This window comes from Chrysemys picta, chromosome 13, assembly GCF_011386835.1.
Source record: "Chrysemys picta bellii isolate R12L10 chromosome 13, ASM1138683v2, whole genome shotgun sequence".
NCBI lineage: Eukaryota > Metazoa > Chordata > Testudines > Emydidae > Chrysemys > Chrysemys picta.
In genome coordinates this window covers 2,418,381-2,438,759 of record NC_088803.1, presented here as the reverse complement: position 1 = coordinate 2,438,759, position 20,379 = coordinate 2,418,381, and the positions used below count along the sequence as shown (strand labels likewise).

At 53.8% G+C, this 20,379-nt stretch overlaps 1 gene segment (V, D, J or C); it reads right to left on the bottom strand.

The window, feature by feature from the left end:
• Positions 1-1,232: 1,232 nt before the first annotated feature.
• On the bottom strand, positions 1,233-1,834 carry LOC101942195 (immunoglobulin heavy variable 6-1-like). The segment is given in 2 exon segments: positions 1,233-1,564; positions 1,789-1,834. Coding segments are annotated over 2 exon segments (378 nt in total).
• Positions 1,835-20,379: the final 18,545 nt, after the last annotated feature.

Genomic DNA, 20,379 nt, shown 5'->3' with positions numbered 1-20,379 from the left:
GCTAGACAACGAATGGGACACCACCAGGAAGGGACGCTCCACTGGACAGAGCTAATTCCCGACACAACCAGTAGGAGGCGCCAGGTGATGAATCCCAACCACGTCACATGTGTCTAGAATCAGAGCTTTGTATTTAAACAGGGACCCACTGAGTCAGGGCCATACTGGTCGACTGACGCAACCGGGGGTGGGGGCGAGAGGTGAAAGTGGCTGGCAAGATTTCAGGTTAAAGGAGGGTGCGCTCTCAGGGACTTGTCCTCATTTTACAACAGAAGGAGAAAATACATTTGAGATTTGAAGGACTCTGGGCCCAATGGATTGGGGGGGGGGGGGCGGTATAACAGACACCTCCACGGGAGTTAGGTGCCTAACTCAGGAGCTTTTGAAAATACCACTGGGCGTCTATCTTCATCTTCCAGCACCTCCATATCTTTGAAAATCTGGTCCATGATCGTCAACATTATATATAAATGCAAGTATCTTTACTGCGAATGTTTCCTTGAAATTATTATTTTTTTCTAATTGAAAAAGGATACAAGGGAATTCTTTCCCACACAATTTACTAGTGGAACTCCTTGTCACATGATATAATTAGGGACAATATTTAAAAAAAAAATTATTACTTTTCTCATTAGATTTGTGTTCATCTACAAACTCAGAAGACAGGCTGTTTCTCCTGTCGTTCACACCCTGTGTGAGGGGTAACTCTATTGGTGGTAATGTGAGTTATTGTGCTTTCACTCTATTACTTTTTATATCTCGTAGCATAACACGTGTAATGAAAAATCAGCGGCACATAGAGGGTTATACATTTTACAGGAGGTCCTAGATATATTGAATACATATGTTTACTGTGGCTTTTTGACTTTTTCTTTTGGAGGAGGCAGACATAGATTTAAATCGCCTCAAAGGAATACAGGTAGTTTGTGTGCATGTGTACTTTGAACACAGTTAAGTTCCTTATAATATTCTTTTAAGAGGAGAATTTTTTCCTAATTCAGATGCCCACATCCGTCAAAGAACTCAATGGGAACAGAGTCACTGACTGATTGCTAGAGTCACTAATTCGTTCCCCTTCCATTGCAAATTGAAAATGACTACACCTGGGTAAAGGCCATGGAGAATGAGGTCTAGAATCCCCACGGTGTTACCAATGTCACGGTAGCCAGAACATCACTGTACTGTGGAAAAACTGCTTCTCCTTTTTCTATCGGTCCCTGCTTTGCTCTGTGTCACTGTGTGTCTCTCCCCGAGCAGTAATAGGTGGCGGTGTCTGCAGCTGTCAGCGAGCGGAGCTGCAGGGAGAACTGGTTCTTGGAAGTGTCTTGTGTGATGGTCATTCGACTCTGCAGAGAGCTGGGGTACTCAGTGTACCAACTGCCAGACCTGTACCATGTGCACCCCATCCATTCTGGCCGCTTCCCCGCGGGCTGCCGGAACCAGTCCCAGGTGGCTCTGGTGCTAGAAACCGAGTCTCCAGAGATGGTACAAGTGAGTGTCAGGGTCTCCCCGGGTTTCACCGCTCCCGGACCCATTTCCTTCAGCTGCACTTGGGAGAGGACACCTGGGAAGGAGACACAGAAATGAATCCATGAGCCAGGCTCCTATGCCCTGGGAGTGGGGAACATGAGACAATTAAACACCCTGAGATGGCGACTAAGGGAGTGAGGCACCCAACTGCCACTGAATTGCATTTGGATCCGGGCATCTCATTCCCTTAGACTGCCTTGAACATCTCTTCTGGAGTCACTGCAGCAAGGAACCCCCCGACCCCCAACAGACACGTACCTGAAGGGGCCTCCAGCATGAACAGGAAAATCAGCATCAGGTTCATCTTAAGTGAAGGTGCAAATTATCCCCAGCAGCCAGGCCCCGGCAGTTCTGTGACTGGGGGGAGACTGAGGCTCCTCCAATCAGGGGGTTGTATTTAAAGAGGAACCCGCCGGGCAGGGATTTGCATGGGGGTTTCCCAGAATTAATATAAGAGATGACAGGGTGTGAACTCTGTCTACACCTGGGGATCTCTCCTTGGAACGCGCCCTACCCCCTGAGACAGTGAGTTCAGCTCAGCAAAATGTGAAACCGCCCAAGGTACTTGGACACCCAAACTCAGTTTCAATAAATAGCATTTGGTCATTTAACGCTCTCAAAGGACTTTGAAATTCTCATTCAAATGTAAGTGCAGGACAGCGCCGCCTTTGGAATGAAGGGATATCTGGAGAAGAGAAATTATACCCCTTCTCCCGCGCTTTTGGATGGGATTTCAAAAGAGCCCAAGGGAATTAAGAACCAAATGGCATTAAAATTCAGTAGGTTCTGGGCCTTTAACTCTCTCACCCCATCTCTTAAATACTATCCCGTGTTCGGTAGAGATTGATCATATTAGCAACACGCTGCATTTACTGTGCAGCCAGAGATACATTTATAGCGAATAAGGGTTTTATTACAATGCACTGAGTTAAATGAGAGTCTTTCAGCTGATATTAACATGCTCTGGGTGACATTAGTTAGTGGGTTTATGTCTGCTGCCCTCAGAAGACAATAACTGTCTGAGAATATCCCTTCTCCCCCTCCGTTCGATATCATATCCCATGTGTTCTCTGCCAGGTCCCCTTGTGGAAATGACCCAGGCTCATAATCTGGATACTATCTGTGTGGTGAATGTTTATCTTTGGCAATGCTTTGCAAGAAAGTATTTTTGAGCATAAATTACATTTCTGATCCTTGGCGCCACTTGAGTTACTGTCACTTCTCATTGTTGTTTTGTTCTAACACCAGCCACAGAATCCTTCTCGATCTTTACACTGCTGTAATTCTGAGCAATTCAGAGGTCTCTGTTCCTCCTCTGCGCTTTCCTTGTGAAGTTTCCCGTTGTTTGTTTTCTTGCTGTCAATACAGAATCCAACCATGAACTAAGTATTTTGTCAAACACATTCGAAGACACGTTCGTTCTGTCTGTCTGTCTCTCTCTCTCTCCCTACACATACGTCCCATCTATGTAGTGATCCGTCATTCTTGCATTAGTCTGGTTTTCCTTCTTTTACATAATAACACTCATACTTTATAAACTGGGTGCAAAGGCAGGTGTTTCTGGTCTGAAGGAGATAGTATAGTTACCGTGGAGTTTTGCCGCGTTATATTACAGAAGAAAGGAATACGCTTGCCCTGTGCACAAGGGATATGCTTAAGGTGAAGTTCCCATGCTATATTTGCAATATATTTTCAGTCAGGGTTGCATATCAACAAGATTTGCCACCATATAAAATCCTGGGGGCCCTGATTCTAACCCCTCTCAGGCCTGGGCGCTATGCCGGTGCAGACAGCTATATCATGCCAATCTGAAGTGACGACAGGGTCGATGGGATAGAGAAGGAAAACCCCAGTTCACCCCAAAGATCGGAAGCATTAGTAGTTCTCTGCGTGCACTGTGAAAACCCGCTTCTCCTTTTTGTAGGTGCCCCTGCTGCACTGCATCACTGAGCACCCCGGTGTGTGCGTGTGTATCCCCCGGACACAGTACTAGGTGGAGGTGTCCGCAGCTGTTAGCGCGCACAGCTGCAGGGAGAACTGGCTCTTGGAAGCTCTTGGCTGATGGTCAGTTGTCTCTGCAGATCCCCGGCGTAGTTCGTGGGCGAGCCACCAGCTGAATGCAAGATGTTCCCCATCCACTCCAGCCTTCCCCCCGCCGGACACCGGATCCAGTTCCAGCTCGATCCGGCAGTAGACAGCGAGCTCCCGGAGAGGGTGCAGGTGAGGGTGAGGGGCTCCCGGGACTTCACCGCTCCAGGACCCGACTGCTGCAGCTGCCCTTGGGCGAGGACACCTGGAAGGGAAAACACACGGATCTGTCAGCCAGGCTTCTGTCCCCTGGCAGAGGAGAACGCGTGGCAATAAAACACCTGAAGAGTGAGCCTAAGGGAGTTGGGCACCCAGCTGCCACTGAAATCCATTGGGATCTCTGTGCTTCATTCCCTTAGGCTGCTTTTAAAGACTCCACCTCTAGAATGGTCCCAGCAGTGAAATCTATCAGAGACACTCACACAAAGAGGCATCTAGCATGAAAAAAATAGCAGCAAGTTCATGATAGTCAGATCTGGGTGAGTCCCGGCAGACAGGAATGGGCAGGTCGGGGAGGCGGAGGGTCGCAGAGTCGGGGGGTTGTGTTTAAACAGGAACCCCCGGCAGGGATTTGCATGTGGCTTTCACACTGTAGATAGAAGAATGGCGCTGAGGTGTGCTGTGTGAGGTGGTGATTCTGGTTGGGAGAGGCTTCCGCCTCGTGGAAGGATCGCGAATCGCTTGCAGGATATAGAATATTCTAGATTATTTCTTAGGGTGTTTGTTCAGGGTTTGGCCGATGCTGGTATTCCCTCGCCTTTACTGTAGAGTGCCCTGATTGTTACCCCGGTTTGTAGAGAGGAATCCAAATCCTGTATTGCTTCATTCTGCTGCACAGACCCTAAGGAAACAGATTAAATTCTGCCTGGCCAGTAGAAGCAGTTCCCTGGGGATAACTGAGAAAATCTCATTTAAACCAGAGCAGTCAGAGGGACTAGTATTTAGTTCTCCTGCCTCCTTCATTCCCTAAGCAACTCCCAGCAGTGTCAGCCTATAGATTCCTGATTTGCCTTCTGTGTATATTTTCCTTCCACTGGTTTGCTTGGCATTAATATAGCAGCAGAAAGTGCAATGTGCAATTTATATCACAAATACAATCTATCTATCTATCTATCTATGCCTCCTACCCGCTCTTTAATGTTGCTATCAAGAGTTATCAGTTAGGAGCGAGCTACGTTATCGATCCATTGCGTTCTCGGGGTAACCTGGTCACTGAGTGCGGAAACAGACTTTGCAAAGACGCTCCGGAATATTTCTGTGTTTTGTTGTTTTTTCCCCTACATTTCTGGAAATCATTTTGAGGAGAAGAGTCAGAGCTGCGGAGATGGGATAAAAACCATCTCTGTGGATACATTCTACAAAAGGGCCTTAGGTGGCAGGGCACGGCAGCTGAAGAGGACCTTGTGCTGGCTCCTGGGAATAGGGTGAATTTCAGTCACAGAGGATTATCAGCCTCGGTACAAAAGTGATAGATCACTGACCCCCCCCCCCCCCCCCCCCCGCTTTCCAGTGCATAGTACTCACACTGGGCTCAGCGATCCCACTGCTCTTCGCCAAGGTCTCAGCTTCTCCATTGACTTCAGTGGGCGAAGGCGGGATACGGAGTCGGTGTGTCTGATCTGGTGAGTCACTAGGCGAATCCACAGCTCAAGGGTGGATCACTCAGTTCCTGAAGAAACCCCACTCGGTTGCTCCTGGAAACATGGGGCAGGGCTGGGATTTTCACAGGGGCCTCATGGATAAAGGAACCCACCTCACAAGTGACAATCACAGTCCAGAATTTCTGCTGCTGTCCAAGGATGAAACTAAAGATCCAGCTGGCAATATAGGTCCAGCAATTTAATATAGAGACCAAGGAGATAAAGGACTCAACCGGCAGCCCTTAATTCCAGGGAATACCAAGTGTTGGCGCTGAGGGCAGTGGGCTAGTACGGGTTCAGGGAGGAAGCCTGGTAGGGCTTATTGGGATCATGCAGAGAGAAGCAGCAGCTCCATAAGAAAGGTGTCAACTGGAGTTATTAGGCTCAAAGAGCGCAGGGCTGGTGGCCTTATCTGGTGGCTGCTCGCCTGGGGTCCTCATTCCCCTTTGGATACATCTGCTCTTGGGCTGATGGGCCCCAGCCATGACAAGCGAGAACAGAACACTATATAGGAAGTGAAACTATGAAACCTGGACTTTCAAAAACAATATCAGAAACACAGAAAGGGATGTCTGGGGAGGAGGGGTGAGCAGGGAGCTGAGCGCTCTCGTCTCCTTTTTCGGAGAACCGGACACCGACAAACACCGTTCAGATACCGGTTCTTGCCTGTCAGGGGCGGCTCTAGGCACCAGCGCACCCAGTGTGTGCCGGGGGCAGCAAGCCACGGAGGGCGCCCTGCTGGTGGCTGTGGGGGCGGAAGTCAGGGAGCCTTCGGGGGCGGGCCTGCGGGAGGTCTGCTGGTCCCGCGAATTCAGTGGCAATTTGGTGGTGGGTACGCCGAAGCCGCAGGACCAGCAGACCTCCTGCAGGCGTGCAGGCGAATGCCGCCTGACTGCTGTGCTTGGGGCGGCAAAATACACAGAGCAGCCCCTGGCCGGACCCAGGCCCAGGTGGCACTGGTGCTAGAAACCGAGTCTCCAGAGATGGTGCAGGTAAGTTTCAGGGACTCCCCTGGCTTCACTGCCCCCACCTCCATCTCCTGCAGCTGCACCTGGGAGAGGACGCCTGGAAAGGGAAACCATAAATGAGTCTTATCCCCTGGGGGAGGAGCAAGTGTGAGAATAAAACATCCTGAGCCGAAGGGAGTTAGGATCCCAACACCCACTGACTTCTCTGGGATTCGAGCACTTCTTTCCTTTATGTCCCCCCACCCCCCTTGACAATCTGGACCTCTGGAATTAATCCAGCAGCAAATCTCCCCACAGACACTCACAGGCAGGGGGGCCCAGCATGGGTAGGAAGATAAGTAGCAAGTTCATAATGGGTGAAGATGGAAAATGTCCCCAGCGGGCAGGTCCGGGCAGTTCTGTGTCTGGGGAGAGACTGAGGCTCATAGAACCAGGGGGGTTGTATTTAACAGGAACCCCCAGAAACAGGAGTTTGCATGCGGGTTTCACAGCATGGGTATAAAAGATGACAGAGTGTGAACTCTGCATACACATGGGGATCTCTGGCTGCGCTTGGGGCCGTGAACTGACTTCCGCAAGGGGGCTGAGAAATCTGAATTGGTCTAAGGGATTTATTTGAGTGCCCAAATTCCATTCGAACTCAAGGGGGTTGGGCACCTAACTCTCACTTACCTTTCTGAAACATCACAGCCACATTTAATTTCAATAGAACATTTTTTAGGACTTGGGAACATTTGGAGACATTAATGAAACCTTTTCTGTGACAGTAAAGTCTGGAATTTCCAATAGTGCCCAAGGGAGTTAGGAACCATCTCCAGTGGACATTCAGGTGGATATAGGCACCCTTAGATCCTCCTTCAATTCCATGCTCTAAAGAGTTTAGTCACCGAGGCACGACTTTCAGACTGGTGAGGAGAACACCAAGCTTTCCATTGGCTTGAATGGGATTTGGATCTGGGCCCAGCCTGGCAGAGTGACATTTGCTGCCTTCACAACACAGTAACTTCACTAGAATAGGTGGATGTTCCCTCTCCCCTTCTGACAGATGTTTTATGAATCAGACCCGCTACCTATTAGATTATCACCCTACTGGCTTTACAGTCATCATCCCTTTTGTGAAAAATTCACACCGGCTCATGTCCGGAGATTAAGATTTTTTTTTGTATATTTGAGTTTAAATTACTCCTCTGGTTTCTGGTTTAAGTCTACCAATTTTCTTTCACTGCCACAGTAAGAATAAATGTCTTTCTTGTTATTGTTTTTGTCAATATTCTGAACCCCCTTTACATCCTTGATCCTTTCCCTTTTCTTCTTTGTCATTTTTCTTGCTGTTTGTTTTCTTCCTACAGATACAACATCCAAAACTATACTAGACATTTTACAAAACAACTAAAACACAATTCCATTATCTATCTATCTATCTATCTATCTATCTATCTATCTATCTATCTATCTATCTATCTATCTATCTATCCCCATCCACCCCATCTATCTATCTATCTATCTATCTATCTATCTATCTATCTATCTATCCCAATCCACCCCCTCTATCTATCTATCTATCTATCTATCTATCTATCTATCTATCTATCTATCTATCTATCTATCTATCTATCTATCCCCATGCACCCCATCTATCTATCTATCTATCTATCTATCTATCTATCTATCTATCTATCTATCTATCTATCTATCTATCCCCACACACCCCGTCTATCTATCTGAGATACATATTTATGGATAGACCTCTCTCTCTCTCTCTGCCATGCGGGAACGACTGGATGTATTCACATATTTAATGGTGAAATGCTTGGAAGTCATATACCTTTAAGTAAGCGAATTGCTTTTTTCCAGGAGATCTGGCGTGTTTCACTGATTCTCATGATTCTTCTTTCTGCAGTATCATGTTGAGAGAAAAAAAAATAAGAAGCTGTCTTGGACTACTGTGTTTTCGTTTTCCCCTACGCTGCATTTTCTTTCCATTTACAGGGAATGTAGTAAGGGGAACCTCGTTGCTCTGAGCTAATCTGGCTCTGTGTCACTGTGTGTCTCCTGGTGCAGTAATAGGTGCCGCTGTCTCCGGTCTCCATGCCTCTCATTTCCAAATACACCTCGCTCTTAGAGGTGTCCCTCGAGATGGTCAGTTGGTTTTTCAGGGACTCCTGGTAGTATTTGTCTTCATCCCAATCCACAGCGGATAACCACTCCAGGCCATTCCCTGCAGGCTGTCGAACCCAGCTCACCCCATACCCGCTAGACGTGAGAGAGAATCCAGACATGGAGCAGGTGAGTCTCAGGGTCTGTGAGGGCTTCACCTGGGCTGCTCCGGTCTGCAGCAGTTTAACCTGGGAACGGACACCTGCAAAGAGCACGGAGAAATCTCAGTCAGAGAGAGGATCAGCAGCGGGATCAGTAGAGACGGGAGGCTGCTCAGTCCTAGGTACTTACATGCTGCAATAGCAAAGAGAAGAAGAGAGAGAAGCAACGTTTTCATCTTATACCCCACATCTGAACACAGCCACTCTATGAACGTCATACCCTCGTATCTCAATGCCTGTACTTTGACCCATCAACCTCTTACCCCCAATCGGGGATATTGCAGATTGTGGATTCCTTATGCCACCCGATCTTAAACCAGACTTTGCACCCTTGATAATCTGTATGTTATTCCCTGATAACCAGAAACTTCTATGCTAAACCCTGTTCACTTTTTTCTTAACATCATCTTAATAATTTTTTTAAATCGGCCTCAGAGATCTCATTGAGAGCCTCATGCAGATAATGGACAATCTGCTTCCGCAGGTTCTTCATTCCCGCACCACTGTGATGTCGGGGGGGGGGGAGGGGCAGCATTGCTGCACTCAGACAAGCCGCATAAGGGCCAGGGCAGAAGCCATTGTCTTGCCAAAGACGATATCTTGCTTCCTTGCTCACCCTCAGCAGTGAGATATCTGCAGTGATGAACACAGCCTGTGGAAAACGTGTGGACAGTGTTGAGTACTGGGCCCCCTGCCGTGTTGGCTCTCCCCAAGGCACATGGGCCCAGAGTACAGTGAGGCCTGGGAACAATCAGTCCCCCTGTCCCTGTGGCTACTCACCATTTCAGGGGTCTTCTGGCATATGTGCACTCGAGTTGGGATAGGTATGTGAATTGTGCTTGTGTTTAAGATTGGCTGTATCACTGCTCTGTCTAGTGTTAACAATGGTCCCTCTGTAAAATGTTGCATTTTGGCTTCACAGATGCAACCTTGGGATCCCATTCATCCTTGTTAACACTGGCTGAACGGCTGAGCAGAATCAGGAAGCGGCCTCGAAAAAGTAGAGGTGACCTTTTGCATGAAGTTATGCAGCAGGCTGCTGCTGAAAATAAAAGAAATGCAGCAGTGGAGGGATCTTGAGAGGAGGAACAGAAGGAGAATGTGGAGCAGCAGAAAGAAGACACGGAGCGGCTCCTAAACATTATGGAGCGCCAAGCAGACTCAGTCCAGGGGCTCCTAGCACTGCATACGGAGCAGCTCCGCGCCTGCCCTCCCCTGCAGCCGATGTCCCAAAACTCTTTCCCTGGCACCCCCATGTCACCACCAACACAGTTTGGAGACCATCCTGTCCCCTGTCACCCCCCTCTCCTTCCCACACCTGCGCCTTCACCGTCCAGCCCTGGAGACTCCCACCATTACTAACGGCACTCAACCCGGTCGGCATGCAGTTTATCCCGGATGACGTGCAGCAGCCGTTTCATGGCACTCCAGACAGCAAGGCTGCATACGATACCCGGACATACGCAAATCTGTAAATGTTCCGGGGCCCCGCACCTCCCTTCCCCGTCCCGCACAGTGCAGATGTGCCATAGCATGTGTATCTCCTACTGTTTGTTTTAATAAATGGCTGGTTTGGGTTTGGAAGCATTCTGTATCGCATTCAGTGAAAGCAAGCACAGCCCAGGAAAGCGACAGGCACTGCTAGTCAGGGCGTCATACAGAGCAATCACAGACACCTACTAGCATCACAACCACTGCACTCCCGTGCAAGGCACCAAACATTACTGGCCTTTAGCATTGTGACGAACTGGAAGTGTTCTTACTGTGGTCTTTGAATGCTGACAGGGGAGTGTGGCTAGGATAGTCTGCATTGGGGGATGGGAGACTGACCTATGGAGAATACCTGAGCATGTAACATGAGAACCCAGGAAGGGGTTAGAGGCCAGGTGACACCTTTGCCAGGGAAACTGAACAAAGGCTGGGGAGAGAGTTCAGAGCTGGCTGGTGACATGGCTGGGAGGCAGACGTGGCTCTAACCTCCCAAGGGGGCTAGGGTGCCCTGGGACCCCAAGATGGACCTAACTGAGGGGGTCCTGTTGTCTGTGCCTGCAAGACCTGTCTTGGACTGTATTCCTGTCATCTAAATAAACCTTCTGCTTTACTGGCTGGCTGAGAGTCATAGTGAATCGCAGGAAGCCGGGGGTGCAAGGCCTTGTGTCCCCCCACACTCCGTGACAATTGGTGGTAGTGGTGGGATGTACTGCACCCCGTGGACGGCGCTTCCTGCAGTAAGTGACTGGGGAGCAGTAAAACAAAGAGGGATCAATGGGGACCAGGTGGGCTGAAGAGTCAGAGAGAGACGGTTCAGGGGGCGATTCACCCCTGGGAGTGTGTGACCAGTGAGAAGGACTGTTGCAGTAACAGGGTCCCCCGGGGGATCGCAGAGAGCGGTCCCGGGGTGGAGGAGTCTGCAGCTCGCCCCTGGCAGAGAGGTGGTGACCTGAAGAATGGCTGGCACAGTAGGGGTCTCCCGGGAACGGTGGACAGCGGAGAGCACAGGCCGGCAAGTGGCCAGCAAGAGGATGGATGCTAAACGCCTTAAGAGCGACCTGGTGGAGCTGTGCAGGCAGAGGGGGCTGCGCATTGGGAGGCCCACCAAAGAACAGCTCATTGCCCAGCTGGAGGAGAGGGATCGCTTGGATGAACCGAGCCCTGTCCCTGAGGGAAGCCGCCCGGCGGATGCAGCGTGGGCCCCGGGGCCTGACATGGCTGGGAGGGGTCAGACTGCTGCCGAGGACATCCCGAGACCCTGCCTAGCTGTGCCTAGGGGAGGGGTTGGCGGAAGCCCAGTGAATACCGAGGGCACCCTGACCCCGGCGGCCAGCAGGGGATAGTCCTAGGGGAGCTCCCCGTCCCGGGAGTGGATGCGACTGGAATATGACAGGGAGCTGAGACTGAAAGAGCTCGAGTTAAGGCAGCAAGAACTGAAGCAGGAGCGGGAAGAGAAGGAGAAACAACGTCAGCATGAGCTGGAACTGGCCAGGCTGAGGAGCAGTGAGGCCCCGGCTGCGGTGAGCGAGGGGGGACCCAAGATTGCAAAGAGCTTTGATAAGTGCTTCCTGGCCCAGCGTAAGGAGGGGGAGGACATGGATACCTTCCTGACAGCCTTTGAGAATACCTGCGAGCTGCTCCAGGTTGACCCTGCAGACAGGCTCCAGTTTCTCATCCCCTCACTGGACTCCACAGCCAGGGAGGTGTACAGCCGACTGAAAGGGGTGGAGACAGGGGACTACGAACTGTTCAAAAAGGCCCTGCTCCGCGACTTTGGGCTGACCCCTGAGATGTACCGGAAAAGGTTCTGAAGTCAGCGTAACACCCGTGAGGTCACATACCTACAACTGGCCAACTGGGTGCAGGGGTATGCCCGCAAGTGGATAGCTGGGGACCAAACTATAGAGGACCTGCTTGACCTAGTCGTACTGCAGCATGTGTATGAGCAGTGCCCATCCGACCTGAGGTAATGGTTGATGGACCAAAAGCCAGAGAACCCGCAGCACGCAGGCCAGTTGGCCGACGAGCGTGTGAACAGTCAGGCAGGGGATAACAGGGAGGAGTCCCAAAGGAGTAGTCCCGCCACAATGCAGAGAGAGAGTCACCATGGGACCTCCCAGTGGGGAAATACGGAGAACCCACACCAAAGGGAAACATCCAACGTCAGATCCATCCGAACCACTCGAGGGCACCCATGGGACATGGGCTGCTATCACTGTGGCCAAAGAGGCCACAGACGGGCCCAGTGCCTCAGGCTCAGGGACAGACTGAGCGGACCCAACCCACAGAGGGTTGACTGGGTAGAGATCCAGCCAGGCGAGAGGCAGCATTCCCAGGCAAGGGGGGCTGGCAGATACCACCTGCTAAGGAGGGAGGAGAGCTCCAGGCCAGCTCCTCTCGGGGGCTGGATGCTCCAGACTCAGGGTTTTTGGTTTATATGGTGGGCGCGGGGCTGTCCCTCCGGAGAGAGTACCTTGTTCCCCTGGAGGTGGATGGGAGGAAGGTCAATGGATACTGGGATACAGGTGCAGAGGTGACGCTGGCCCGGCCCGAGGTGGTGGCCCCAGATCGGGTGGTGCCCAACACCTACCTGACCCTGACGGGGGTGGGCGGAACACCAGTCAAAGTGCCCGTGGCAAGGGTACACCTGAAGTGGGGGGCCAAGGAGGGCCCCAAGGACATGGGGGTACACCCGTATTTGCCCACTGAGGTGTTGATGGGGGGGGACCTGGAGGACTGGCCAAGCAACCCCCAGGGTGCCCTGGTTGTGACCCACAGTCAGAGCCGGCAAGGGGCACGGCGCCCTGACCTTGGGGAGGGTGCCTTGCCCGAGGCGCAGGACCCTAACCCAGTGAGGAAGGAACACCCAGGGACACGGCTCAGGGAGGCTGCAGCCTCAGACTCAGCCGGCGAGAGAGAGCAGGTGCCCATCTCTGTCCCAGCTGCTGAGTTCCAGGCCGAGTTACAGAAAGATCCCCCCTTGCGGAAGATAAGGGACCTGGCCGACCCCAGTGCTGTACAGACCATGGGAAGAGGTGGCCAGAAAAGGTTCCTGTGGGAGAAGGGGTTCCTGTACCGAGAATGGGCTCCCCCAGGGAAAATGGAGTCAGGGGGAATCAGGAGACAGCTGGTAGTACCCCAGAAGTATCGCCGCCAGCTGCTGTACTGGACCCATGACAGTCTCCTCTCAGGGCACCAGGGAACCTGGCGTACCCAACAGAGGCTGCGACGAAACTTTTACTGGCCTGGGGTCTTTATTACTGTCCAACAGTACTGCCAATCCTGTGACCCCTGTCAGAGGGGGAGGAAGGCCTGGGACAAGGGGAAAACGGCCTTAGGACCCTTGCCCAGCACAGAGGAGCCTTTCCAGAGGGCGGCCAGGGTAAAAAGGGGGGCTCTGAACCAAGAGAGCCCGCATCACCGACCTCCAGACTGGAACACTGGGAGAAGACCCCAGCCCAGTTGGCACCCCAGGGGTATTTGGGTGGGAAAAAGGCACGGGCCGCATAAACACTCCCACATGTGAACTACGAGTGTCATCGAGCACCCCTGACCTAAGGGGGGGCATGAAACTGGAAGGGCCTGGTGTAATTCTCACCAAGGAATGGGAGGGATGTTGGAGCATCCCATGGGAACTTGGGTAGGTTCGAACTTCCCCAGGTCACTGGCTAAAGTGACCCTACTCAGTTCAGTCTCGAAGGGGGGAGAGATGTGACGAACTGGGACTGTTCTTACTGTGGTCTTTGAATGCTGACAGGGGAGTGTGGCTAGGATAGTCTGCATTCGGGGATGGGAGACTGACCTATGGAGAATACCTGAGCATGTAACATGAGAACCCAGGAAGGAGTTAGAGGCCAGGTGACACCTTTGCCAGGGAAACTGAACAAAGGCTGTGGGAGGGGTTGCTGAAGGGAGAGAGTTCAGAGCTTGCTGGTGACATGGCTGGGAGGCAGACGTGGCTCTGACCTCCCATGGGGGCTAGGGTGCCCTGGGACCCCAAGATGGACCTAACTGAGGGGGTCCTGTTGTCTGTGCCTGCAAGACCTGGCTTGGACTGTATTCCTGTCATCTAAATAAACCTTCTGCTTTACTGGCTGGCTGAGAGTCATAGTGAATCGCAGGAAACCGGGGGTGCAGGGCCTTGTGTCCCCCCACACTCCGTGACAGTCAGGAACATGGTCTAAAACAGAGCTTGTACGTACAGAGAACCAGACCCCTCAGCCAGGTCCATTTTGGGGCCCAGCAAAGCAGACAACCCCGTCTGCCCTCACTTCCCGTCCCCAGCCAGCTCCAAACTGAAGCCCCCGTCCAGACCCTCCTTTCTGGCCTTTGTCTCTTTCCAGGGCCAGGAGGTCACCTGATCTCTTTGTTCACCTTTAGCTATCCCCTTGCAGGGGGGAAGGGCCCCGGCCATTTGTTGCCAGGATACAGTGTGTCAGCCATTTATGCACCCTGGAGACTTAAGAAATGAAACTGAGGCACCCACACAGTATTCAGAGGAAACATTAAGAACAGTCCCACTTCATCACAGCAGCCCCTTATTCACCCTGGTGCCCATCTCATTCTCGTGCCCCGTGGTGTATTGTTTGTGGATTGCTGCCCCCACGTGTCGCACCGGAGAATGAGATTCTGCAGCTTGGGCTTTTGTATTAACACTAATTGGTCTTGTTTCACTGTGTCTCTCGCACAATGATACCGGGCGGTGTCCTCGGGTCTCAGGCTGGCCATTAGCAAGTACAGCAGGTTGCTGGAAGTGTCTTTGGAGATGGTGAAGGGACCCTGGACTGAAGTGGAGTAATATGTGATGCTCCCTCCGCTAATTCCCAAGACCCACTCCAGGCCCTTCCCAGGAGCCTGTCGGACCCAGTCCATCCAGTGGCTGCTGAAGGTGAAGCCGGAGGCTTTGCAGGAGAGGCGGAGAGAGTCTCCGGGCTTTTTCACATCCCCTCCAGACTCCACCAGCTGCACCTGTGACCGGGCATCTGCAAATCAAGGCATGTTAAGTATCAGGAGATTGTGGCCCAGAATAGGGTTACCATATTTCCACAAGCAAAAAAGAGGACACGGGGGGTGGGGGAGGAGCCCCACTCTAGCCCCGCCCCTGACCCACCCCCATCCACTCCCTCCCACTTCCCACCCCCTGATTGCCCCCCTCAGAACCCCCAACCCCCTCCTTGTCCCCTGACTGCCCCCTCCTGGGACCCCTGCCACTAACTGCCCCCTAGGACCCCACCGCTTATCTAAGCCGCCCTGCTTCTTGTCCCCTGAATGCCCCCTCCTGAGAACGCCCTACGACCCTACCTGTCCCCTGACTGCCCCGATCCTTATCCACACCCCCACCCCATATTCACACCCCTGCCCCCAGACAGACCCCCGGGGACTCCCATGCCCTATCCAACTGCTCCCCGCCCCCGACAGGACCCCCAGAACTCCTGACCCATCCAACCCCCTCTGCTACCTGCCTGCCTCGACCCCTCTCCACACCCCTGCCCCTGACAGCCCCCCCAGAACCCCAGACCCATCTAACCCCCCCTGTTCCCTGTCCCTGACTGTCCCAACCCCTCTCCACACCCCTGCCTCCCAGACAGCCCCCCCCAAACTCCCGACCCATCCAACCCCCCTCCCTGTCCCCTGACCAGGGCCGGCTTTAAAGAGCCCAGGAATCGGGCTGCGCTCCGGCCGGGGTTGTGGGGCTTGGGGCCGGGACGGAGGTGCTCGGCCGGTGCTGCTGGGGCCCGAGCCAGGCCGGGTCCGGGCTGGGAGTGCTGGGGCCCGAGCCGGGTCCGGCTGGGGGTGCTGGGGCCCGAGCTGGGTCGGAGCTGCTGGGGCCGCCGGGCGCCACTCGGCCAAGGCCGCACCTCCCCCCCCAGCTTACCTGCTGCTGCCTCCCGCCTGCCCCTGCTTCTTTTCGAACTTCCCGGGAAGATCTGATTCGCGGGAAGCAGGGGAGGGGGAGGAGCAGGGGGCGGAGCGTTCAGGGGAGGGGCAGAGGGGGAAGACAGCTGCGGGCCGGACAGCGTGGTAAGGCTGCAGGGGATGGGGAGAGGTGGGAAAGGGCTTTGGGTGCCTAGCGGCGCCTGGCCGCCGCTTTTCTATCTATAAATAGCCGACCGGGGGGAAATCACGGACATTTTTAGATTTTTAAAAATCCCCCCCGGACGGCTATTTATAGACCGAAAAGCCGGACATGTCCGGGGAAATCTGGACATATGGTATCCCTAGCCCAGAAGCAATCTCAGGAACCTCCGCTGTTCTGGGGGAGAAAATCACCCCTGAGCCCTGCGAGAGTGAGGAAGAGATGGAGCCAAAGTCGCATTTCTCTGCCTGGGTCGGGGGTTCTCCAGGGATTAACTCTTTCACTGCCCGGCCCAAAAAGGCTCTGGCTTCTCAGTGCGAGAGCTGCAGGGTCGGGGGAAGGGCAGGGTGTAAGTAGGGAGCTAAGTAACCCTATTTGCATATCCTGCTGTCAGTAAGAGTCAGATAAACCCAGACTTGAAATCCCAAAATCGGAGCTCAGACATGAGAGTGACACTTCCAGAGAGTCTGGCAAAGGCTGTGTGACTGTGTCCTTAACACGCTGTCTGACACTCGATCCGAGAGTCAACGTTGTGCTTAACAGGGAACTGTTGGTACCCAGCTTCCATGGAAAGTGAACGGGATTTCGGCACCCAACTGGTGTTAATGCTTTGGAAAATCTCCAAGTCCTTCGCTATAGCAGAGATACCTGGTGAGCCACATTTGGTCTAGTTCAGCCCCTAGTTTCTAAGCCAGGGAACGACTCGTAACGTGACCCTGACGTTCTATGTACCTGGGCTTGTGGAGATGAATAAAGTTCAGCCTGTGAAATGTTGGTGACTTGTTCCTGTGGAGTTTCATCAGCAGGTTATTTATGTTGTGACTCTGGTCACCTGACAAATTGAGCTTCTTCCCCTGTTCTATATATCAGCTGACGTCGACTCTAGAAATGGGAGGTGAAACTTGGCCCTGTTCTGAAAGTGCAGGAGGCGCCGAACATCAGAACAGGCCACATCCCATCTGCTTCACAGAGGTTAAAAATGGACCACATGGGGCAGAGCAGGGGAGAATCCGGATTGTTCATCTCTGAGCGTCTGCATGGGACTGGGAAATTCCTCTGGGTGAACTCTGCCTTGTGCTTGGAGGTGACGTGTAACTGAGGCAGCCGAGTGCATGTCTAAAGGGGGATCTCTGTAAAGATTGATGTTGTTATGAATTGGCTCTATGAGGCTGAATCTGGGGCCCAGAGGCAGAGAAGGCAACACCTTAGGGGAAATGCGGTAAAAACAGAGAAGTTGGTGTGACGGAGCAGGGAGCGGGGCAGATTTGACCTGGGAATGTTGCAGGGGGGTTGCAGTGGGGATGTGGGACTTCCCTTGAAGGAAGCTACCTGAGCTGTAACCTGAGCCAGGAGGGGGTGGGGAGAATTAACACCTTCTGCCCCGGAGACTGAACAAAGGAGAGGAGGAGCTGGGGGGAGGAGGAAGAGAGGAGCAGCAGGAGGAGTTTTGGTTTAGTTTCAGTTTTGGGCTGGGTGGTGCAACGCAGGGAACCCCAAGCTGGGGTCTAAGCTCCCTGAACCTCCCAGAGGGACCTAATTGAGGGGGTCTGGTCGTACCTACACGCTCTGCTTGAGACTGTGTTCCTGTCCTTAAATAAACCTTCTGCTTTACTGGGTGGTTGAGAGTCGCAGTGAATCTCAGGAAGAGGGGTGCAGGGCCCTGACTCCCCCACACTCCGCAACAACTGGTGGCAGTGGTGGGATCTACTGCACCCCGTGGACGGCGCTTCCTGCAGTAAGTGACTGGGGAGCAGTAAAACGAAGGGGGATTGACGGGGACCAGGCGTGCTGAAGAGTGAGAGAGAGACGGTTATTACCCCTGGGAGTGTGTGACCAGCGAGAAGGACTTTTGCAGTAACAGGGTCCCCAGGGGGGATCGCAGCGAGTGGTCCCAGGGGCGGAGGAGTCTGCAGCTCGACCCTGGCAGAGAGGTGGTGACCTCGAGAAGGGCTGGCACACTAGGGGTCCCCCTGGGAACTGTGGGGAGCTGTGAGCACACAGGCCGGTGAGTGGCCAGCAGGAAGATGTATGCCAAGCGGCTTAAGAGCGACCTGGTGGAGCTGTGCAAGCAGAGGGGGCTGCGCATTGGGAGGCTCACCAAAGAACAGCTCATTGCGCGGCTGGAGGCGGAAGATCGCGCGAATGAACTGATCCCTGTGTCTCAGGGAAGCAGCCTGGCAAATGCAGCGCAGGCACCAGTGTCTGTCCCAGCTGGGAGTGGTCAGCCGGCTGCTGAGGGCTTCCTGAGACCCCTCCTTCCTATGCCTAGGGGAAGGGTGGGGAGGAGCCCAGCAAATACCAAGGGCGCAGTGACCCCCCCGGCCAGCAGGGGATCCTCCCGGCGAAGCTCGCCGGCCAGCAGAGGATCCTCCCGGCGACGTTCGGCATCCGTGGAGCGGAATTGGCTGGAATGGGAGAAAGAGCTAAAACTGAGAGAGCTGGAGGATCGTGAACAACAGAGACAGCATGAAGAGAGACAGCATCAGCATGAATGGGAGGAGAAAGAGAGACAGAGACAGCATGAACGGGAGGAGAAAGAGAGACAGCGTCAGCATGAAGAGAGACAGCGTCAGCATGAACTGGAACTGGCGAGACTGAAGGGCAGCGAACCCCCGGCTGCGGTGAGTGAGGGGGGACCCAGGACTGCACGGAGCTTTGATAAGTGCATCCTGGCCCCATGCAAGGAGGGGGAGGACATGGATGACTTCCTGGAGGCCTTTGAGACGGCCTGCGAGCTGCACCGGGTTGATCCCGCGGACAGACTCCGGGTCCTTACCCCCTTACTGGACCCCAAAGCCGTGGCATTGTACCGCCAACTGGAAGAGGCAGAGAAAGGGGACTACGAACTATTCAAAAAGGCCCTGCTACGAGAGTTTGGGCTGACTCCTGAGATGTACCGGGAAAGGTTCCGGAGTCAGGATAAAACCCCTGAGATCTCATATCTGCAACTAGCCGTCTGCATGGAAAGATACGCCAGCAAGTGGGCTGATGGGGCCCAGACGAAGGAGGACCTGGTTAAACTGCTGGTACTGGAGCAACTGTATGAGCGGTGCCCATCCGACCTGAGGCTGTAGTTGGTGGACAGAAAGCCAGAGAACCCGCGACACACAGGGCGGCTGGCCGATGAGTTTGTAAAGAGCCGGTCAGGGGGTGGCAGGGAGGAGCCCCAAAGGAACAGGCCCGCCGCGATGCAGAGAGAGAGTCACCCTGGGACCTCCCAAAGGGGGAATATGGGGAATCCCCTCCCACGGGGAATGCCCAGCGTCAGGGACAACCGACCGGCTCGAGGGGACCCACGGGACATGAGCTGCTATTACTGCGGCCGAAGAGGCCACGTTCGGGCCCAGTGCCCCAAGCTCAAGGACAGACTGAGCAGACCGAACCCGCACCGGGTTTACTTGGTAGAGGCCCAGACGGACGAGGGGCAGGCTTCTCATGCAAGAGGGGCTGGCAGCTTATCAACTGCTCAAGAGAGAGAAGGGCCCCAGGCCAGCTTCTCTGGGGAGCCAGATGCTCCAGATTCAAAGTTCTCCGTTTACAGGGTTGGCGCGGGGCTGTCCCTGCGGAGCGAGTGCCTTGTTCCCCTGGAGGTGGATGGGAAGAAAGTTTATGGATACTGGGACACGGGCGCAGAGGTGACACTGGCCCGGCCCGAGGTGGTGGCCCCAGATCGGGTGGTGCCCAACACCTTCCTGACCCTGACCGGGGTGGGCGGGACCCCATTCAAGGTTCCCGTAGCGAGGGTACACCTGAAATGGGGGGCCAAGGAGGGCCCCAAGGACGTGGGAGTGCACCACCATTTTCCCACTGAGGTGTTGATGGGGGGGGACCTAGAGGACTGGCCAAGCAGCCCCCAGACCGCCTTAGTCGTGACCCATAGCCAGAGCCGGCGAGGGGCACTACGCCCTGACCTTGGGAAGGATGTCACACCGGAGGCACCGAACCCTACCCGGGTGGGGAGGGAACACCCAAGGACAAGGCTCGGGGTGGCTGGGGCTTCCGACCCAGCCGACGAGAGGGAGCAGGTCCCCATCCCTTCCCCAGCCGCCGAGTTCCAGGCCGAGTTGCAGAAGGACCCCTCCCTGCGGAAGCTAAGGGGCCTGGCTGACCTCAGTGTGGTACAGACCATGATGAGAGGATGCAAGGAGAGGTTCCTGTGGGAGAAGGGGTTCCTGTACCGAGAGTGGGTTCCCCCAGGGGAAGTGGAGTTGTGGGGGATCAGGAGGCAGCTGGTGGTTCCCCAGAAGTTTCGCCACAAGCTACTGTAC